Source organism: Salvia splendens, chromosome 10, assembly GCF_004379255.2.
Source record: "Salvia splendens isolate huo1 chromosome 10, SspV2, whole genome shotgun sequence".
Lineage (NCBI taxonomy): Eukaryota > Viridiplantae > Streptophyta > Magnoliopsida > Lamiales > Lamiaceae > Salvia > Salvia splendens.
In genome coordinates this window covers 13826801-13848740 of record NC_056041.1, presented here as the reverse complement: position 1 = coordinate 13848740, position 21940 = coordinate 13826801, and the positions used below count along the sequence as shown (strand labels likewise).

Here is a 21940-nt window from a genome sequence, read left to right as displayed (position 1 = left end):
CGAACTTTCCCTTGTCCTAATTCGGCGAGTTTTATCGCGTGGATCGGACTTTCCCAGTTAACCGAAGTGGTCTTATGCAGTAAACCTCTTTGACTGGACATGGTCGTCCCCGGTCTTATGAGGTAAACTTCTTTGACCGAACTTGGTCGTCCTAATTCGGCGAGGTTTATCGCGTGGATCGGACTTTCCCTTATTGCAGTTCGTTTCAGACGAAGTGCTTGTTAAGCTGAATTGCGGTCTTGTATCCTCCTTGGAAGCTTGGACTCACAATCGTTGGCTTATTGCAGTTCGCTTCAGACGGACTGCTTGTTAAGCTGAATTGTGGTCTTATATCCTCCTTAGAAGCTTGGACTCACAATAGTCTTTAATAATCGATCTAAAAAGGGGATCAGTCTTCAAAGAACGATATACCTTGGTATCATTTGTAAGAGACGACAAGCACATAGAGACAAAACACATAGAGAAAAAATGAAAAAGACGAAAGAAAAAACTTTAAACTTTTTATAAAACGACAAGGAAAAGGTACAAGTAAAAACAAACAAATAAGAACATGTACCCCTATGACCGAACTAGACACAAGACAGACTGACCGGACTTTGTCTCTTACAAGTGGAACTTCTTGAGGTTAGAGACGTGCCATGTTCGGGGTACTTGTTCTCCTGACATGTGAGTCAATTTATAAGACCCTTTGCCGAGGACTTCTGACACCCGATACGGACCCTCCCATGTGGGTTCGAGTTTGCCCAGCTTTTCTGCTCGGCTTACTTCGTTGTTTCTCAAGACGAGATCTCCCACTTGAAATTGAAGCTTTTTCACCCTTTGGTTATAATACCGGGCTACTTGCTCCTTATACTTGGCTGCTTTTATGCACGCCAATTCTCTTCTTTCTTCGGCGAGATCTAGTTCGGCTCTCAGTCCGTCGTCATTCATTTCTGAGGAGAAATTTAGAGTTCGGGGACTGGGTACGCCGATCTCCACCGGAATTACGGCTTCAGTGCCGTACACCAGACTATACGGGGTTTCACCGTTGGAGGTTTTGGGTGTAGTTCGGTAGGACCACAGGACTTGAGGGAGATTTTCTACCCATTGTCCTTTGGCTTGTTCTAACCGGGCTTTTAACCCTTTCACCAGAATCCGGTTCGTTACTTCCGTTTGTCCGTTTGCTTGGGGATGGGAGACTGAAGTGAACCGCTGTTGAATGTTCAGCTCTTGGCACCAATTCTTGAACGTCTTGTCGGTGAACTGAGTCCCATTATCCGAGATGAGGATGTGGGGTATGCCAAATCGGCACACTATGTTCTTCCAGACGAAGTCCAATGCCTTTGAGCTCGTTATCGTAGCTAATGGTTCAGCCTCCACCCACTTCGTGAAGTAGTCCACGGCAACGATAAGGAATTTCATTTGCCGAGGAGCTTGAGGAAGCGGTCCCACTATGTCTATGCCCCATTGCATGAAAGGCCAAGGGCTTTGCATAGTGTATAGATCGGTCTGCGGCATCCTTGGGACATTTGCATGAATTTGGCACTTCGTACACTTCTTGACGAGCTGCACTGCTTCTTGTACCATGGTTGGCCAATAATATCCCCATCTCAGAACTTTTTTAGCTAAAGCTCTGGCTCCGATGTGGCTACCGCACGATCCTTCATGAACTTCTCTGAGGATGTAGTCCGTCTCTTCTGGTCCTACGCACCGCAATAACGGCTGGAGGTAAGACTTTCTAAAGAGGACTCCTTCATGAAGTTCGTACCGAAGTGCTCGGCACGTAATCTTCCGAGCTTCTCTCTTATCCTCAGGCAATTGTCCTTGATCCAGATACTGCAAGATCGGCGTCATCCAGTTCGGCGAGCTGGATACTGAATGTACCTCGGCTTCATCAATGCTTCGATGCATTAATTCTTCCGCCTTTGAGCTCGGATCTGAGGCCAACTTACTTAAGATATCTGCTCGGCTATTTTCCGCTCTGGGAATACGGATTATCCGAAAATAGGAGAAACTTCGGCTGATGCTTTGCGCTTTGTCCAAATACTTCTTCATTCTCTCGTCACGGGCTTCACTTGTACCCAACATGTGATTTACTATGACTTGTGAATCACAATGGACTTTGAGAGATTTGACGAGCAGACTTTGCGCTAACTGGAGTCCGGCCAGGAGGGCTTCGTACTCGGCTTCATTATTAGTAGTGGGGAATAGGAACCGAAGTGAGTAGGTTACCTCGTGTCCGTCGGGAGCGACAAGTAGAATACCAGCTCCACTTCCCATCTTGTTTGAAGCTCCATCTACGAATCCGCTCCAGCAGTCCGGCGGTTCTACTTCGGATTCCAAGGGCTGTGCTAGTTCGGCATTGGCAGAATTCTTCTGTTCGGCAATAACAGGAATTGCTTGATCGAACTTTGCTTCTGCAAGAAAATCTGCCAAGGCTTGTCCCTTGATGGCTTTCCGAGGTAGATATTCAATTGTGTGCTCTCCCAACTCTATAGCCCACTTGGCGATTCTGCCTGATGCTTCCGGTTTGGTCAACACTTGCCGAAGTGGCAGATCAGTTAAGACGCATACCTTGTGAGCATAGAAGTATGGCCGCAGTCTCCTTGCTGCATTTACTAACGCCAGAGCAATTTTTTCCAGAGGTTGATACCTTGTTTCTGGACCTCTTAATGCTCGGCTTGTAAAGTAGATGGGAAACTGCTTTAGGCCTTCTTCTCGTACAAGCACCGCGCTGATGGTTTGATCCGATGCCGCTAAGTATAAGAATAGTACTTCGGCTTCGGCTGGAGCAGAGAGAATAGGAAGCTCGGCTAGATAACTTTTGAGCTCGTCAAAGGCCTTTTTCTGCTCGGCTCCCCACTCGAACTTTGGTGCCTTTTTCAACACCTTGAAGAACGGCAGTTGCTTTTCGGCTGCTTGGGAAAGGAATCGACTCAGTGCGGCTAGACATCCGGTTAGCCTTTGCACGTCATGTATGGACTTCGGCATTGCCATGTTCTGAACGACTTGAACTTTTGAGGGGTTTGCCTTGAGTCCGTCTTTTGAAACCCAACAACCCAGAAACTTTCCCGAATCTACCAAAAAGGTACACTTTTGGGGATTAAGTTTGAGGTTGGCTTTCTTGAGCACGTTGAGAGTGGACTTGAGGTTGTGCTCGTACTCCGAAGTGCTTTTGCTTTTGACGACTATATCGTCAACATACACTTCGACCTCCTTTCCAATCAGGTGCCGAAAAAGCTTGTCTACCATCCTTTGATAAGTGGCTCCGGCATTCTTTAAACCGAATGGCATCTTTTTATAAGCGAAAATGCCGAAATCAGTAATGAAGGCCGTTTTTGAAGCGTCAATCTCATCCATTAAAACTTGATGGTATCCTTTGTACAGATCAAGAAAACAAAAAATTTCAAAGCCTATCAAAGCTTCTACTTTTTTATCTATGTTCGGAAGGGGATAGCAATCTTTGGGACAGTGCTTATTTAGATCGGTGAAATCTATGCACATCCGCCATCCTCCTTCCTTTTTCTTGATCATGACAGGATTGGCCACCCACGAAGGATACTTCACTTCGAATAACACATCCGCCTTCAATAATTGAAGGACTTCGTCATGGATGACTTGACTTCGTTCTGCCGCAAAGAGTCTTTGCTTCTGTTTTATCGGCCGGACTGAAGGATCAATATTTAACCGATGAGTGATTACCTCGGGGGGCACTCCGGTCATGTCCAACGGAGACCATGCAAAGACGTCTTTATACTCCTTGAGGAGCTGGATGGTTTTTTCCCGAAGTAGGGGCGTTCCCGCGAAACCGATCTTAACCGTTCTGGATGGATCGTCTTCGTACAGCTGAACCGTCATCGAGTTCGGCTCCGGTATGACTTCGGTCATCGCCTCTGACTCCGGCTGCTGTGATTGCTATGCTTGGTGGTGCCGATCTGACTGCTCGGCACTTCTAAGCGCAATTTGCAGACATTCCTTTGCTCTCTTTTGGTCACCTCGGATGACCGCTATCCCTCCTTTAGTAGGGATCTTGATGGTGAGGTGATAGGTGGAGCAAACGGCCCGAACTGTGTTGAGCCAGTCTCTTCCCAGGATGACGTTGTACGGGGACCGAGCTTTCACCACGAAAAACTCAATCATCGTACTGGAGCTAGTAGGCGCTTTCCCCACCGTGATCGGAAGGCTGATAATACCTTCAGGGCGGGTGTCCTCCTGGGTGAAGCTCTTCAGGGGAAGCGGAGCCGGACTGAGCCGAGCTGGGTCCACTTCTAGTTTGTCGAAGCACTCTTTAAAAAGAATGCTAACCGACGCTCCTGTATCCACAAACACCCTGTGGATCAGTTTGTTTGCCACTCCGGCTTGGATGACAATGGCGTCTTGGTGAGGAGAGATGGCCGGGACGGGATCAGCAGCCGAGAACGTAATCACTTCGTCCTGCTTCAGCCTTTTATGCGTTGGCTCCTCTCGATTGGAGCCTCTGCGTTCTGACTTTAGGGACGACTTGGTCTTCCCGGCAGGGAGCGCGTCAATAGTCTGGATTACTCCATCATATTGCGGCTCGTCATCGTCTTCGGGATCCGGCTGCCTTTTCGGATCCTGAGGAGCGCAGTTCGCACCACTCTGCTTTTTATTCTTCTTTGGCTGCTTACTTCGGTATTTTTTCAATGTCCCTGCCTTCACAAGAACGTCGATACCTGCAGCCAAGTTTCTGCACTCCTCAGTATCGTGACCGTGGTCTTGATGGTAGGAGCAGTAGCTATCCTGTGGTCGGCGCGCGGCTGATTTCGTCATCCGCTTTGGCTTTTCGAATAGGTCAGAGTGCAATTCGAAAATTTCCGCTCTCGGCTTGTTCAGCGGGACGAACTGAGCGGGCGGCTTCTCGGGATTGAGACGAGGTCCCAATCTGTCTTGCACCGGAGCCCTTTGAATTCTTTCAAATGGAGTCCGGCGAGGATGCCCCTGATCGCTATGATCGGGCTTCCTTCTGTCTCCTCGGGACGATGAGCTGTCTAACGACCGTTTGCGACGGTCTGCCTCATCGGCCCGGGAGTACTGGTCCGCAATGTCCCACATTTCCTGAGCTGTCTGCGGACCGCACTCAACGAGCTTCCTGTAGAGAGCTCCGGGCAGGATTCCATTTTGGAATGCCGAAATGACAAGCAGATCGTTGAGATCGTCTACTTGCAGGCATTCCTTGTGGAATCTTGTCATAAAGTCGCTAATTTTTTCGTCGCGACCTTGACGAATGGAAAGCAGCTGAGCCGAAGTGATTCGGGCTTCCGCTTTCTGAAAAAACCTCCTGTGGAAGGCATCCATTAGATCTCGGTAAGATCTGATGCTGCCTTGGGGGAGGCTATCGAACCACCTTCTCGCGTTCCCGATAAGCAGCTCGGGAAACAGCTTGCACATGTGGACCTCGTTGAGACCCTGGTTCGCCATGTTATACTGATAGCGCCCCAAGAAATCGTGAGGGTCCACGAGCCCGTCGTAAGTCATCGACGGAGTTCGGTAGTTCTGTGGTAGGGGAGTTCGGGTGATGTCGTCCGAGAACGGAGTCTTCAGTGCTCCGTACACGGCGAATCCGATATCTCGTCGGTATGGAGGAGATTGAGTTCTCCTGTGATTCCGGTACCGAGGAGGAACAGGAATATGTCGGGGCTGAGGACTCTTCTTCCTGGAAGCCACGGCACTACTGCGGTAGTGACTTTCTTGTGCGGAGGGAGAAGGAGAATCCGCCGTTTTCGTCTCCGACTGTTTTTGGCTTTTCCGCAGGAAGGTTAAGAATTCCTCCTGCTTCGCCTCCAAAAACTGCTTGACAGCCTCATTCAAATCGGGCTGCTGGGAAGACTCAGTGGGACGATTTTTGGAGCGGCTTGTTCCTTCGCCATGAGAACTGGTGGTGGATTTATCCCTAGGCTGTTTTCCAGACCTGTGGGATGGATTGGCTTCCTCCTGGTTCTCACGGGCAGGAATACGGGCACTCTGCGATCTGGTATGCATTTTTTGGGTGGAAAAAATGGATCAAAAATTCGCTTTATCACAAATTTTGTTCTCTGTTTCCCACAGACGGCGCCAGTGATGATTCCGCGAATTATTGATGTTAGTAAATGCTGGTAGAGAATTATGACACAATGAATTTACGTGGTTCGATTTACTGAGGTAAATCTACGTCCACGGGGAGAAATGAGGGCAGGTTTGTATTGCTTGATCTGCGAAAATACAGCTTACAACACAGACTTGCTATATGCTATTTTATCTCTAGAGAGCTTAACCCTTTTCTATCAGATCTAAGTTCTATTTATACATTGAACTAAGATCGTGGTTTGCAGCCCCACTAACAAGATCGTGGGTGAGCAATAACTGCTCAATAACTGCTTCATACCACTAAATAGATCGTGGGTATAGTGGAGGTCGTGGAGGCCTTTCATGAGTCCACTAACTCCTAGTTCGGTCGAATGCTGAGACCGAACTGCTGGACTTTACCGATCAACTCTTGCCGATCTGAGAGGAGAGCTTGACTGGTCGGCTTTTACCGAGCTGTAGGCTGAGTCCGAACTCTTTGGTCGTGCCGAACTCTTTGGTCGTGCCGAACAGATACTCTTTCTTGGGCTCTGGGCTGATGGGCCGTCACTGTTATTGGGCTTGCCATTAGGGTTTAGTTCGTGGCCGTCACTGTTATTGGGCTTGCCATTAGGGTTTAGTTCGTACCCCATCAATCATCATATTATATACTAATAATTCTCTATAATAGTATAAAGTACACTACAACTTATTAACTATTCACAAAATTAAAATAATAAAAACTAGTATAACGACTACCTAACTGAATAATGACCAAAAAAAGCAGTAATTTATTCAAGAGAAGTTGTGAGAGTAAGACTAATTCTATATCTAACTTACAAGGTCATAAAATTTGATCGTTGGAATTGTTATTTTCTACGTAGTGCAGTAGCTCCTCACTAGCACTAATGAGTTGGATTCACTTTTCATTCTTTATCCGACAATCATTGCTCGCAAGTCGCAACTATTGTCGCATCACCTCTACCTTATGACACTAATAATGTACTATTAGTATTTGTGTCTAATCTCACAAGTTTCGTTTTTTGAATTCAATATTGAATCAATTCATTTATGTGCCCACCAAAATTATAACATGCATAAAATATACCAACAATTGTTGTAAATTATGAAATGTAAGAATTTTAAAAATTATATAAATACATCCAATATATCGAATCTCGTTGATAAATAAATAAGTCAATCAAAATGTATGGTGTGCCTTCTAAATTAGATTCGATTCATTTAGTTTTGTTTAGAGACGAATGATGGGATCATGGGACAAATAAACTCTTATGCATGAATATGCACAGCACGTGGATTAAAAAAAAACTACAAATTAAAATATGATATTAGAATATAAAAAAGTTATTGGAAATTGCTTTTTAGCCGATTTTCGATTATATGGGTTTTTAAGATTTCGCAAGTCAACGATTTACTAATTGAAATCACGTTTATTTTAATCACATAAACGTTATAGTAAATCGTTTTTAAGTCATAGATAGAACTGTGTATATTTTATTTTGTTAAAATTTTATGATTTAACGTAATTCAGTAAGCATTCTTTATTTTTCATTATTTTAATTATGTTAATGTTTCCAGATAGTCCAATATGATATTAAATCAGGTGCCAATAATAATAATATGATATTAAATCAATTGTCAACTGTTACATTTTAGACATTGTGATATTTGTGAAAATACACTTAAACGGTGTGACAATTGTAGTATTTTCTCTAATAATAACAATAAATTATAGTGCTCGTATTATTTTTCAAATGAAAAATTAGCAAGCCACATGCTCAACAAGCAAATGTAATGTATTTTTATTTGATAGTTGCTGCTCTTGGGCTGGGAATCCAAAATGGGCCAGGAGCTGGACACTGCAAATAAATTTTTGAAATAGAGCAGTGATTATTTTGGAGAGATGGTTTTTGTGAAAGTACAACTATTTTTAAATTAATAGGAGTATTTTAAAAATAATAGTGGATGATAAATCATTTTTTATCGGGGCTACTATCAAAGTCTTAGTTTTAATGATTTCAATGTACAACTTCATCAATACAGTATTTAGGCCATCCACAACGCTGTTCCTATACCGTTCCTATACCGTTCCTTAAACCACTATTTGAGGGCCCCACTGTACTTTTTTACTCCATTCCTTAACTAAGGAACGGAACCTGCAACCCTCCGTTCCTTAACCGTTCCTTAACCGTTCCTTAAATTACTATTCATTCTATTTCAATTTTTATTTTTATTTCCAACTAAATTAAATTAAATAAACACACTTTATTAAAAAACAAACATACTTTATTAAAAAACAAACATACTTCATTAAAAAACACACAATATTAAAAAAAATTACAACTTAAACGTGGGAAAATAAAAAAACTACTCCGCCGGCGAATCATCCTCCGGAGGCGGTCGAGGTTTAGGGGGAGGGGGAAGACCAAGTAGTCCTGCCATATGCACAATTCCGTTCCACCAGGCCGTGTATTGGGCGTACGAGAAGCGGGAAGTGTCCGCCATTGTGGCGGTTATGTACGCCACCATAAGTGTGTTCGAGCCTCCTTGTGAGCCCGATCCCGAGGCCGACTGGCTTGATTCTCCTCGGCCCTTCCTCGCTCTAGCCGCTTTCGCCGCCTTCGTCCCTTGCGGACGACGGCGCCCACGGCTAGATCCCTCGTACTCGGCGGCCGTAACCCCAACCTCCTGCGTGCCACGATCACTGGGCGCATCGGTGTCACCAGACGAGTACTGGCCGCTCGTCGTGTGCTTCGTCCGCTTTGAGGTTGATCCCGAGCTGGAGCGGACACCACCGGCCCACCTTTCCTCGTCCTTGACGAGCTGCCAAATATCAACATATTTGAACTGTACACCGGTGTCCTGGTGGAAGGCGCGCATAGCCGCCCTCAGTATGTCGGCGCCCGAAGCTCCGCTTTGGTAGTGCGCCGCTTCGGTGGAGTAGATCCCGCAGAATTTTTTGACCTGTAAATCGACTCGGCCAAAGTGAGCACGAAGCATTGTATATTTGCGCTTCCGGGCCCCTTTCGGCTTAGTCTCGTGGTAGACATCACGGACCTTTTCCCAGAAGCACTTGGCGGCTTGTTGGTTGCCGACGATGGGATCATATGAGACGGTGAGCCAGGCGGTGTACACCGCCTTTGTTTCTTCGTTGGTGTAGGGATGCCGGCCCAGATCCTCCGGCTCCTCCTCCTCATCCTCCTCGGGTGCCTCAGACGCAGCCCTGTAGCTTCCACCGCCTCGGCCTCCTCCCTGAGTGGGTTCAACGGGGATATCCTCCCGAATCTGGGACAAACCCTGGGAAAGCCGCGAGCCGGAGCCTCGAGCGTAGGCATCCACATCGAAAGTGGGTGGTTGGTACCCACCCGGCGTCGCCGACCCCTGCGTGCCCGGCGTCGATGACCCAGAACCACCAAGTGTGTTGTACATGGTCTCCCAATCGCCGAACGCGTTGAGATCCCACCCTCCGGCGCCGCCACCACCGTAATTGCCGTCGCCGGACATTTTTTGAAGAGATAGAATATGAAAATTGGAGAGAAATTGATGTTGATGTAGGAAGAATAGATGTGTAGTTGTGTATAAAATGAATGAATTAGGTGTATTTATAGAATAAGAAAATAAAAATAAAAATTAAAAAAATTAAGAAAAAGTTAAAAAAAACGGTAATGTTACCGTTTAAAAAAAAAAAATTTTTTTTAAAAATTCGATTTTTATAAAAAAAAATAATTATTGCGTCATTGCTGACGTGTCCCACTCGCGGGCCGGCGAGTGGGAAGCACGCACGCACGGGGATCGGCCACGTCGCCCAGGCGCGTGGCGGCTTGTTCCGTGCCGCGTTACGTGCCGTCGGCACCCGGCACGGAATGGGAACGAGACGGGAGCGGAATGCAGCGCCGCAACGCGTTCCGCGGCGAAACCGTTCCGGCGGAACGGCACGCAGAACGGTTTCGGCACGCGTTGCGGGTGCTCTTATGACTTACCTAAGAAATTAGAAATTTCTCAATTCTGACTAAGGAACTACTTTCTCTGCTCTTTAAAAATATTTTTTTTTTATTTTAGTTCGTCCTATAAAAATAGTTCCTTTCTATTTTTAATAAGTCTTTTCCCTCTTATAAAGTGACCCTCATTTTCTACTAATAATATTTCAATCACTTTTTTTCTACATATCTCATATTTTATTAATTTCACATTAAAATTTTTGTTATCGTTGAAGTCCCTTTTTTTATTAGACTGAAAATAAATTTTTTTACTATAATAATCATTAGAGTGAAACAGAGAAATATCAAATTAGGGGCACAATGGACATATGACAGATATGAAATTAGTGGGTGAGATTGGAAGGGAAGTTTAAGTAGCTATCATTCCACATAATTAGATTTTGATGTTTGTGGCTGTGGATTAAACGCTACTAGTTTAGTATTGCCTAGTTTGGCTCTCAAATTTGGCTCCTCATCTTTACAGTCTTTATACAGTTTTGTTTACTCTTGAAGTTTGCTTTTTTCCTGGTGGACCAAACACGTCTTTAAATCTCCCCCTCCACTCCCTTCTAGTCGATTCTTCGCTTGTGGGCCCCTTATCTCGTTTTAATTTTAAATCAATCTAAAAAAATTAAAATTTTGTTTTTCTTAATTGTCATAAAATTGAAAAAAAAAATTAAAATTCGAATTAATATAATATAATAAAAAAATAGCATTGGTACAATTTATATTTTGAGTGTTCAATAAATATATTAACATATTCAAAATAATGTGATTTTATGTCATTATTTGATTTCGAGCATCATAGGATAATTAAAAAATTTTAAAAGTTGTAATTATATATTTGAATTTTAAAAGTTATAGAAATAACTTAAATCAATGAAAATTATTATTTAAATGATAATCGTTTCTCTTTTTTTTTGTGTCTTATTGAAGAAACTAAGACTCCTTTTTTCATACTCATTCTAATATAGTTAGCCCTTTTTATAATTTTCAATGTGCTTGCAATTTTAAATTAATTTAAGATAACTGATTTAAGTCCATGCGTTTTTCTCCAGCACCGGCATTATCATTATCTACTTTTGCCTGCTTTTGATCCATGTTATAATCATGGAAATTGGTAAAATTTAGGTTATTTGTGTTAGGTTTGGTATACTGAAAAACATATTTCGAGTAAGTTTGCGCGAATAGAATCTTGCTTGTATACAAAAAAACTCTACAATCCACTTTTAACCCGATTCAGTATTATTCGAGCAGTTTGCACAAATAGAATCAGTATATTATTACATTGTGTTTGCTTGTGCATTTATAAGATGTTTTATAAACATTTAAATGCATAAGAAACAAACAAAGCCTAAGTCTTTTGCTTAGTTGACTGGTTGTGGTCGTCGTCCACTTTAAGGTAACTACAGTCGGTTCTATGCAATGTTTTGCAAAAGAAAAAGAAGAATTTCACAACCTAGACAGACTTTGGTTATCTATCGCACAATGTTGCAATGTCAGTCCGATTATTTCTAAGTCTTATTGAAATAAGATGACGTTGATGTGATATAGCACTGAATAGATCTAACAACAAGACGTGTCTTTATGCTATCTACTGAAATACTAGGTCTTGATAAATAATTATTTCTTAATCTACAAACGTTAGCATTGAGCATACGATATTGATTATGCACTACTTTGACTTATCAAATGGTGCGGGTTTTTCGCAACCCAATAATCCTGATATATTGGGTAGTGATGATTAATATCTAGCGGTGCTAGGATTGCTATATGTTGAATCGTGCGCGAGGTGAGTCTCATTTGATAGTGTCCTCAAGAGGAGCTTGAACAAGGTTTTTATTATTTGGAAACTGACCAGTTGGAATTTAATTATTCCATAAATAATAAATAAGTGTTTCTTACTAAGTCCACTCTTAGAATTAATAAGATGTTGATTAATTAAGTCCATAGCAGACTTTAATTAATTAATAGATATTTATATCTTAAGCGCGAGAAATAAATATTTAAATAAAATAGAAACTCGGATTACTTGTAATTTCGGATTTGGATGGGCAGTGCATTATCAATTTTGTAGTGGCTGCTAGTAATAAGCTTATATTAAATTGTGGGTTCAATTTAATCAGTAAAGCTAATTGGGTGAGGCAACATCCAAATCTCCATAGACCCCTAACTGGGCCCAAATATGAACTTAATTTAAATAGGAGAATAAACGAGACAAAATTAAGATTTTTTTGAAAATAACGTCCACTCCTGAAAAGGAGTAAGGGATGATTTTTTCTTGGTTTTTCTCCTCCGTGAGAAAGTTCGATCTTCTTTATTCGAGTCCTAGTGTTCTGATAAGATCAGCCCACACTGATTTCGGAATACAGTTCGGGAACCAGTTAGAAGATCAGTGGTCTAGTATTGAAGATCATCGTGGAGAAGGCGCGAGCAATCGACGATTCTTTGGAGAATCAAGATCGGTAACGCTAAACCGTAGAAATCATGCTTTAGGATTTATATTCTTTGAGCATGAATTATTTGTGTTCTAGCATGCAATTTTGTGTTAACATGTGAATAGATTAATCCATAATCTGTCAAATAGACCGTACGTCTGATTTATTTGTTTTGTACAAGTCTCCCGCTGTGCAAGAGGCTTCAAACCCCATCAATTTGTTGGATGTGTATTATTATTATTATTATTATTGTAAGTATGCAATAAACACTTTTTGAAATCACGGAGAATATAATTTTGGTATTGAACTCCCATTATTCATGTATACGTACAACTATATAAGTACGGAAATTCATTGAAAAATAAGCCACGGGTATACTTATAGGCCATGTTTGGTTGTCAGGATTCTGTCTGGGAAAGTAATCTGATTCCTTAAATTTTAAATTCCTGTGTTTGTTTCGATTTTTAATCAAACTGGGAAAGTAATCAGAATCTCAAAAACAAGGAAAGTTAGTACAACTTTCTAGGATTCTGAATCCTAACTTTTTTTAGGTATTCTTTTTCCCAGTTTTAGGATTCTTACATAATTAATTAATTAATTATTATTATTATTATTATTATTATTATTATTACAATATTTTAAAAATAATTTTAAATTACAAATCATACTTAATTTCAGAATAATAAATAACTATAATTAAAATGATCATAATTATAACTTTGTATTATAATATTTATATATAATTTTTATTATCATAATAATAATTAATAACTTATTAAATAATTAAAATATAATTATATAATATAAATTATATTGTAATAAATACTAATTATTATTTTATAAATTAATAATTAATAAAATCGTAGTAAAATTCTAAATTATAAAATTTATTTAATTATAATATCCTTAAATATTATAATAGTAATAATAATTATTATTATTATTATCATTTATGATTATAATACTCCATGTAACTATAATTATACTTGTATTATTATATATTGTGATGGATGATTCATATTTAAACTATCCATCATAATAATAAATATATAATAATATAATTGTCATCATTTGTAATTAATAATTTATTAAAAAAATTTATTATTCTTTTATAAATAAAATAATAATAAGTCTATCTTTAGTTTGATGTTTAAATGAAATACAAAATTTAAAATCTTGGTATTCTCCAAACACAGGAAAGTAAAGTTATTAGGAATCATATTCTAGAGATTCATTTTCCTAGGAATCATATTCCTTGCTAACTTTACTTTCCCGCCAACCAAACATGGCCATAGAGGAGTATGAAACATATGGATTTATGGAGTACATAAAAATTTAATGAGCGCAAAACATTTTTTATGGTTTTTTATTTTGGGGATTTTTTAATATAATTTTAAAAGTGCAAGACCTTTGAAAATGAAACCAATGGTTCTTCAATTATGAGAAATAAATAAGCTGAACATTTTTGTCGCGGAATCAAATTATATCTATATAAGAAAACAAGGGGACAATATTATTTCTCATTGTTGTTTTGCTCTTGACGTATCAGAGTGGGGGCTCAAAGTCAAATGTCACGCACAAAGGAAACTTAAAACCTCAAAAGTATTTAAGGATAATATCTTAATTATAGTAGTCCTAATTTTCTCACTGAATTTCCCTTATTTTATATTTTAAGGATATGATTAAAATGTATTTGATCTAAAAAAGTTATGATAAATTCACATATTATTTCATGTTTGGTTTGAGTATAGGTACGCTCTAAGTTTATAAATATTCAATTTGAAAAAATAATACTTGTCCTAACTATTATAGAAGTAAATATATAAAATATATCAAGTCATTTTAAATGAATTAATATTCATAAATCAATTAAATATAAAATAATTAAAAGTCCATTTATGTTTATATATGCACAATTATCACACATATACTCTATAATACCAAACGATCATAAGAAATCGCAAAATTTAAGAGCTTCTTTACTACCAAAAAACAAGTATATTGTCGTCAAAAAGTGTATCCACAAAATAATTATAAAATACAAAAATTAAAGCCTTTTTATTTTATATATTTGGTTTTAATATTTTTGCATTTATTATACTAGTACTCATACTTCAATGCCAGAGGCTTTATTTTTTGTCAAAATCCTTTTTTGTGCACAAACAAATTCGAGCGGGGCCAAACTAGGATTTTTTCGAGCCAATTGACGCTTTACTGATTATGAACCATGTAAATGCACACACATCACACATGTATTGTGTATTTGACGGATTATGAATGTGAATGGGACAAAATTGAAAATAATAACACATGAAATAGTGCCAAATATATCATTTTTGGATGGAAATAGGCTATTATTAATTTTATTTCCACCATATATAATTAAATATAAACGCCGTTCTATTTCTTTTATTTCTCTTCAATTTATAATACTTTATATTAGTTGCGATTATATGTAATCCTACAACGAATGAAAATAAATATTTATTATCACTTAGCAATGGTTGAGTTATACTTCTTAACTTGGAGTATTCATTCTTTTGACCGTTCGTTGTATCATTTCTTTTTCATGAAAAAATAATATATTTAATACTACTATTTTTTATTTTATTCTCTCATCACATTTTCAATTTATTTTATTTTCACTTAGTTTACTAAACTCCATTTTTCTAAATTTCGTATTTAAAAGAACTAATTGAACTATCATGAAACGGTAAAGTTGAATCTTATCAGTAATTAGGAATGTTGTACGATTAGCTCTCCGTCACTTCTTACCATTATACCAAGAGACATATCATGTGTGTAAATTAGCCTAGCTAAGCCAAGCAGTAGATCTCGTATTTGAATCCTCCATGATGCGACTTTTATATTTATGTTCATTTAATAATAAAAAAACATATCAATTACCACTAGAATATAACAATATTTTAATCATCAATACATTTGTTTAAGATAATATACTTAGAATAATTAGTTAAGATTGACCTAAAAATTCAAATTCACTGAGGGCAATCTAGTCATTACAGTATAGCCGCCGAGCCCCAGCAAAAGCATCACGTGTCAGGTAATCCAAGCGAGTATAAGACATATGTACACGAGCGGGTCGGCAAAAAAACTGTTTCCGGTCGTAACACAAACAATCTCTCTGCCCTTTTGTATCTCCGATTCCAATTTTTCCGATCGCCGACTGCCTATCCGTTTTCACAAACCGGAAACCGCCGGCGCAATTTCCACCGCCTAGCTTCAGTTCTTCTCACGCAGTAAGTGTGATCCACTGCGTGCTCGTGTACAAGCACATCATATGCTTTGGAGAAGTCGAAAATTCCCAATTTATACGATTCATTAGCTCGGATGGATAAGTACAGAATGTGAATTTGAAGTAGGTTTTAGTATATGCGAGTTTTGATCGGTCAGAGATAAAGAATGAGAACTCTGTGCGACGTCTGCGAGAGCGCGGCGGCGATTTTGTTCTGCGCCGCGGATGAGGCGTCGCTCTGCCGCGCTTGTGATGATAAGGTATTCATATATGTGACTTTGATGTGTATGTGTGTGAGTGGATGGATCCAACTCTAAATGGATTTTTTTTCCCTTTCTGATTTTGGTTGGAAATTGCTTCTATTTTTGTTTGGATTTGGGTAATTTTTTTCAATTCTGATTGCTGTGCTCAACGACAACAATTATGATGTTGGAATTCATGTTTGCTTTCTTCTTTGGTTCATTTTTCGCTTTCCCTTTCTGTTTACTACAGTAATTTTTTGCAAGGAATTGCAAAGCCGCAATTGAGAAGTCTCATATTCGCATTTTCTTTTCATAAAATAAATACTCCACATTTTTTTATTATAATCATAAAACACTGTGTTCATTTATTTAAAAAATGGTTATCTTCAATGTATAGTTTTTGCTTAAATTTACAGCTTGATCACTGTAATTAGCCCCTGAGATTAGATTTTAATTTTGGTTTAAGTATCAAATGCTGCTAATTGATGGATTTACTCATGTAAATATGAATGCTTTTACAAGCACTTTTTGCTTTGAAGATTGGTATGGTGTTCATTGTTTTGTAAAGATGGGATTGATCTTGGTAATGCTGAAGGGAAGTCTGTCTAACTCAAATCTTGATCAATGGTCATTTCAAAATGTTGTTTTCCGAAGATGTATAGGCTTCTGCTTGTGTGTTTTGGCAGGTTCATATGTGTAACAAGCTTGCTAGTAGGCACGTACGAGTTGGGCTAGCCGAGCCTAGTGAAGTCCCGCGTTGTGACATATGTGAGAATGCGCCTGGTATGCAGCTTTGTATCCCTTCCCTTCTGTCTTCATACTTGAGAAAGGCAAAGCCACTTCATGGACACCGTTGTATGTAGCTTTCTTTTACTGTGAGGTCGATGGAACTTCCCTTTGTCTGCAATGCGATATGATTGTCCACGTTGGTGGCAAAAGAACCCATGGAAGATATCTTTTGCTGAGGCAGAGAGTTGAGGTTTGTTGTTGTAAACGAAGGGCATTGGTTCCCCTTTTGTACCAAGCAGACACGGCCTTGACCCTTTGTTTCGTTTATTTGCCTGGTTTCTGTAGTTTCCAGGGGACAAACCTGGAAGTGGGAGCTCGGACGAGCCAGGATCACATAGACTGAATCTTGGTGGAGCCAAGAGAGAACCTTCTCACAAGCCAACTCTTGGAGGAAATGAGGATGTTGTAAATCATCGTGTTTCTGCTGATCCAACTCCAGATAACAACACTGAGAATGATGGGAACATGGAGAATATGTTTATCGACCTCAATTCCAGACCTCAAAGGATGCGTGGTCGACCTCCAACGCATCAGGTATTCATTTTTTATGACAACAGTCCGGTGAATCACACCTATTATCCACCATGTTTGACATTCAGTTATTCTAAAAAAGTTTAATATTGTGTCGGTTTCCTTACAAGGGACGTCGGGACGGATTGGGCGACAGCAATCATCAGTCTGAAAGTGTCGTTCCAGATGGATATTTGAAAACGGAGCTTGAAAAGTAATGAAGGTATATTCCCTACATGACCAACTGATATCTATCATAATACTTGGATTATAGATTTTCCAATACATTTTCTTGCACATCTTGATCTTTTCAATTTCTCCCCACGAAAGCCTGTCCAAATGCATCCCTTGGGTTCCTTTCATTCTATGGCAAGTTACTACAATGATCTACTATCTCATTATGTGAAACTGCAGTTTCTTGATATAATGAGTCTTTTTATACAAAATCCTCTATTTATTACTCTACTGATGAATGAATTCTTGAAATTTGACAGGACTTTACTTTTTTTCTTTCTTCCAGCACTGACTGTGTTTTGGGTTTTCATCTGTATCCAAAATGCTTGTGTTCTTGCATAAAGTGCCCTCGTCTGCACTTTGCAGTCGAGAGATGCAATGAAGCTGGAGTTTGCTGTTGTAATAATCTAAACTAAAGAAGAAATCTATTCATCTCACCTCACTGAAATGTTTGATTTATGCGAATGATTCCATTAAGATGTAAAATCCATAGCAGCATAAGCTTATAACAAAAATGCTTTATCTTATTTGAATTCCTCGATCAGTCGATCCACTAAGGTATTGTAGTGTAAGTATAATGAGTGGTTGAATACGCCATCATGTATTGTCAGACAAGCATATTTTCATAGTGAAATGCTACTGTCAATTTTTCTGATCTTTTTCATTTTCTTGCAACTATCTCCAGTTCAGTAATCCTGCTTGCAGGCATATTTAGGCAATGGAATGAGACAGCCTAAGGAACATCTGCCCGTCAACAGTCAGATTCGAGGATTTTATTGTCCACAATCCTCGCTCCTCCTAGAATTATGCAGTCTCTACCAACCAAAGTAGCTCTTGAAGAAAGCTCATAGAGGATGATTAGAGACGAAAGAAATTTGGAAAAGTCAGCAATAAAGCTTCATCAAGAGATGAAATTATCCAGAATTCATCTGTAGAGTATTGTGCAGTCTTGTTGTATCCGAAGCTCCAATGGCTTTTCGTGCAGCTTGAAATGAAGTTGCTTCAACTCTTTTGTTTCTAGTTTTGGTTGCAGAAATGCTTTGTGGTCAGATAACAATATCATCGTTTTAGTATGCTTGATTTTCTTACATTAAATCGTATAATCTTACAGAAGATGATTGTTCAAGTACTGTGTGTGTGTGTGGTGCTAAACAGGAGGCAAATCTTAAAAGAAGAAAGTAGGTAGCAATTCAAACTCCAATAATAATAATAAGCTTACACCTTAATGCCGTATTCAGACATGTAATAACCATAAATATGCTCAAAACCACAGTGTCTGGAAAAATTTATATCATGATTGATACTAACTAGTCCTCAGCAGCATTCGGTTTTCAAATGAAGTGGTTAAAACAAGAAGCCCATGTAACGTAATAGAACAAAAACCAGCACCACATATTTGTTTTTGTCTCTGCTTCGATGTGAGCTCTTAGTAGCTGTAGCCCTTTACAAACAGCTCTTTCTTGGCCTCCTCGGACTCGCCCTCGGCAGTGTACTTCCCGAGCTGGGCCAGGGAGTTCGCCTTGGCACGGACGAGCAGCGCCTCCTGAGCGGCCGCAACATTCTCAGGGCGCCCGGCCCATGTCTTCAGGCACGTGTTCTGGAGAGCTCTCGCATAGGAGAACGACACGTGCCACGGGTTCGGAGACTGGTTCATGGCATTCAAGTTCAAGGTGGCCTCCACCTCGGATTGCCCACCAGACAAGAACTGCACATGATATCATTATTAGTCGATGAAAGACAGCGGGCTTCACTAGTAACTTTCGACAACGGAGTGGTGCTAAAATATCTGATGTGAGATTACAATATGGAATGGAGATGAAGGGTACTTGCCATGATTCCGGGGACGGCCGGGGGGACCCGGTGGCCGAGGAGCCTGAGGGTGTAGGCGGCGACCTGCTCGGGGGTGGCGCGGTCCTTGCATTGGGCACCAGGAGTAACCATGCTAGGCTTGAGGAGGATGCCCTCAAACAACACATTGTTCTGAGCCAAGTAGAAAAAGACCTCTGCCCAAACCTTTGAGGCAACCTCAAAAGTCGTGTCAATGCCATGCTCACCATCCAACAAGATTTCTGGTTCCACAATTGGGACCAAACCATTGTCCTATAACCAACACCACAAACACAAAACCAAAAAAAAAAAAACGTTTTCAATCAATACTCCCACATCCTTTTTGAATTGAAATTGACACTTCCCTTGTTTTGAATTGTATTGTATAGTACTTTGAGTGAGTGTTCAAACTCACATAACAAGGACACCATTAATCCTTATCACCTGTGCATAACATGTCTATCCTAAGGGGGTATTTGCTTTTTAGAATTAGTCCATAACAAAGTCATGCATCTTATTTAATCATGAAACTTAAAACTTCCTAACATAACTCAAAAGACAAATCGATAAACATAAAAGATTATTATACCTGAGAAATGGCAGCGTAACGGGCCAGCCCCCAAGCAGCCTCCTTCACGGCCAAGGCGGATGGGCCATTGGGAATGCTCACGACGGTCCGCCTGAATCATCATAAAACATTATATGAGTAGGAGAAGACGAGCTCAAGCTTGACTCGTTTATTAAATAGCATACCATTTGGCGAAACGAGCACCCTGTTGGTAGTAAGCAGCCGTGCGGGAAGCAAGACCATCAAGACCTTGGCACCACGACTCATCGTTTGATCCAGCTAGGGGAACCAAACCCTGTCGCATAAATATTTCATATACTATATTAATTTTGATGTATAGGAATCTCCTACTCCCTTCATATTCAAAATATCGTATAATTTTTTAGTCAATGATTTTTTTTTTTATCAAATTAACTTTAGTCAATGATAATTACTAGTACTACTTCATATTGAAACCATAACTATTTGGTGAATAACATAATAGAAGATGATCTATATACCAATTCAAAGTCTGAGATGTCTATTATATCTCTTGTATATATTCAATTAATAATGTAATCATTTGACATACTGTATTTTATTTATCTATTATCCCTAGTATCATTATATCTCCACGATTTCTAAATATAAATAACGATTGCCACTTGTGGGGCCTTTTACTTAAAAACAACGCTTTCTAGTTAGATAAAGCTAAACATATAATAACATTACATTTTAAGTTCAGATAACTTCAAAAATAGAGAAGGAAGGATTAACCTTGTCAACTTTAATGCCCGGGGTGATGCCCTGCTCGATGAGAACATCGACGATCTTGCGGCCATCAACGGTGGATTGGTAGAGGGTCTCCTCGAAGAGGATGGCGCCGGAGATGTACTGGCCCAGCCCCGGTGGGGTCACCAGCAGCGTCCGGAACGCCTGCCTGTTGGCCTCCGTGTTCTCCAATCCGATCGACGCCAGCCTCTTCCCGCACGTCGCGTTCGATTCGTCCATCGCAAGAATCCCACGCCCCGGCGATGCGATTGTTTTCTACATATCCAACATTATATTATCACTCAACTATCTCAATAAAATTAATTAATGAAAAAACTCTCTCTACATAGCATATTCATACCGCGGTCTTGACGAGCTCATCGGCGTAGGAGGCGCGGATGGAGACGAGAGAAGGGCTGCAGCGGACGACGGCGGCGGCGGAGGGGTGGCGGAGGAGGGTCTGGCCTTTGACGAAGTCGGACTTGTCGAGGACGGGGGATGACTTGAGGAGTGAAGCGGAGGCCATTGCTGCTTTCTTGGTGAAGATTCGGCTGCTTGGAAATCTTATCTCTCCACTCTCACTGCTGTTGTAAAATTTGGAGGCTTGTTTATATAAGTGTGCATGACTAGTGTGGTCGAAAAGATGAGTTGTATGAGGCTGTCGTGACCGGGCCAATCACAGTCCGCCACGTGGGAGGTGGTTTTGTCCTATCTGGCGGGTCTAGGCAGTGGTGGTAATGGGTCGAACTATATCCGCCTCCCAAAATAGGATTGATGTGAATTGTGGGAGACTTGAAATTAAAATTTTAATGTCCACAAAAATGGAACAATTATATGATAATATTAATCGAGGGTAAATGGCCTATATTTATTCATGGAATTTGCCAATTTGGTGTACAGGAAGCACCGTATCGACCGTCCACTTCATGCCACGTGTCGAATTAGCTCGTGCCTCCAGTCATCAACTTTTGATATTCTATGATTTGGAAAACAAAAAAGCATTGAATAGCGTAACAATGCGAGTTTAGTGTAAGCTTATATGCTAAGAAGCATTTTGGTATTATAATGATTTGAAACTTGGAAATTTCGTCCTTGTTTTTGGATATTATAGGTCGGAATTTGCAAAAGTTGAGAATCTAGAAAGTACATATAAACCATGATTTTATATGTTTCATTTACGAAATAATCTAAGACTATAAACTAATTTTATCTATCAAACATCATATTACCCTGATAGTAATATAATCTTGTGTTGCTCACCGTGCATGTGATGTGGAAGTTTAGTCTAA

General features: G+C 39.9%; 2 protein-coding genes across 5 annotated transcripts; one reads left to right on the top strand and one right to left on the bottom strand.

The window, feature by feature from the left end:
• Positions 1 to 15568: 15568 nt before the first annotated feature.
• On the top strand, positions 15569 to 18619 carry LOC121751354 (B-box zinc finger protein 19-like). 4 transcript variants are annotated; one of them, XM_042146080.1, is made up of 6 exons: positions 15569 to 15991; positions 16660 to 16756; positions 16837 to 16952; positions 17048 to 17296; positions 17404 to 17495; positions 18212 to 18619. In XM_042146080.1, exons 1-5 carry the CDS (start codon positions 15899 to 15901, stop codon positions 17488 to 17490), a joined length of 642 nt encoding a protein of 213 aa, XP_042002014.1. In that variant the 5' UTR covers positions 15569 to 15898; the 3' UTR covers positions 17491 to 17495; positions 18212 to 18619. The 4 variants fall into 4 exon arrangements, with proteins under 4 accessions (XP_042002014.1, XP_042002013.1, XP_042002012.1 ...); XM_042146079.1 differs by having other exon boundaries at positions 18197 to 18619; XM_042146078.1 differs by having other exon boundaries at positions 17767 to 18619.
• A 52-nt stretch (positions 18620 to 18671) lies between these two features.
• Positions 18672 to 21245, bottom strand: LOC121751353 (fructose-bisphosphate aldolase 1, chloroplastic-like). Its single transcript, XM_042146076.1, has 6 exons — positions 21013 to 21245; positions 20658 to 20927; positions 20087 to 20196; positions 19923 to 20013; positions 19337 to 19606; positions 18672 to 19211 (listed from the first exon to the last, which is right to left on the bottom strand). The coding sequence occupies exons 1-6, from the start codon at positions 21175 to 21177 to the stop codon at positions 18933 to 18935; spliced, it is 1185 nt and encodes a 394-aa protein (XP_042002010.1). The 5' UTR covers positions 21178 to 21245; the 3' UTR covers positions 18672 to 18932.
• Between the last annotated feature and the right edge of the window lie 695 nt (positions 21246 to 21940).

Excerpts from the sequence above, each read along its gene's own strand:
- LOC121751354 (XM_042146080.1), top strand. The coding sequence starts at position 15,899 with ATGAGAACTCTGTGCGACGTCTGCGAGAGCGCGGCGGCGATTTTGTTC. Across the intron at positions 16,757-16,836 it reads CATATGTGAGAATGCGCCTG|CTTTCTTTTACTGTGAGGTC; the intron begins GTATGCAGCTTT and ends CGTTGTATGTAG. Across the intron at positions 16,953-17,047 it reads TGCTGAGGCAGAGAGTTGAG|TTTCCAGGGGACAAACCTGG; the intron begins GTTTGTTGTTGT and ends TGGTTTCTGTAG.
- LOC121751353 (XM_042146076.1), bottom strand. The coding sequence starts at position 21,177 with ATGGCCTCCGCTTCACTCCTCAAGTCATCCCCCGTCCTCGACAAGTCC. Across the intron at positions 20,197-20,657 it reads CGGGCATTAAAGTTGACAAG|GGTTTGGTTCCCCTAGCTGG; the intron begins GTTAATCCTTCC and ends TTTATGCGACAG. Across the intron at positions 20,014-20,086 it reads GGTGCTCGTTTCGCCAAATG|GCGGACCGTCGTGAGCATTC; the intron begins GTATGCTATTTA and ends ATGATGATTCAG.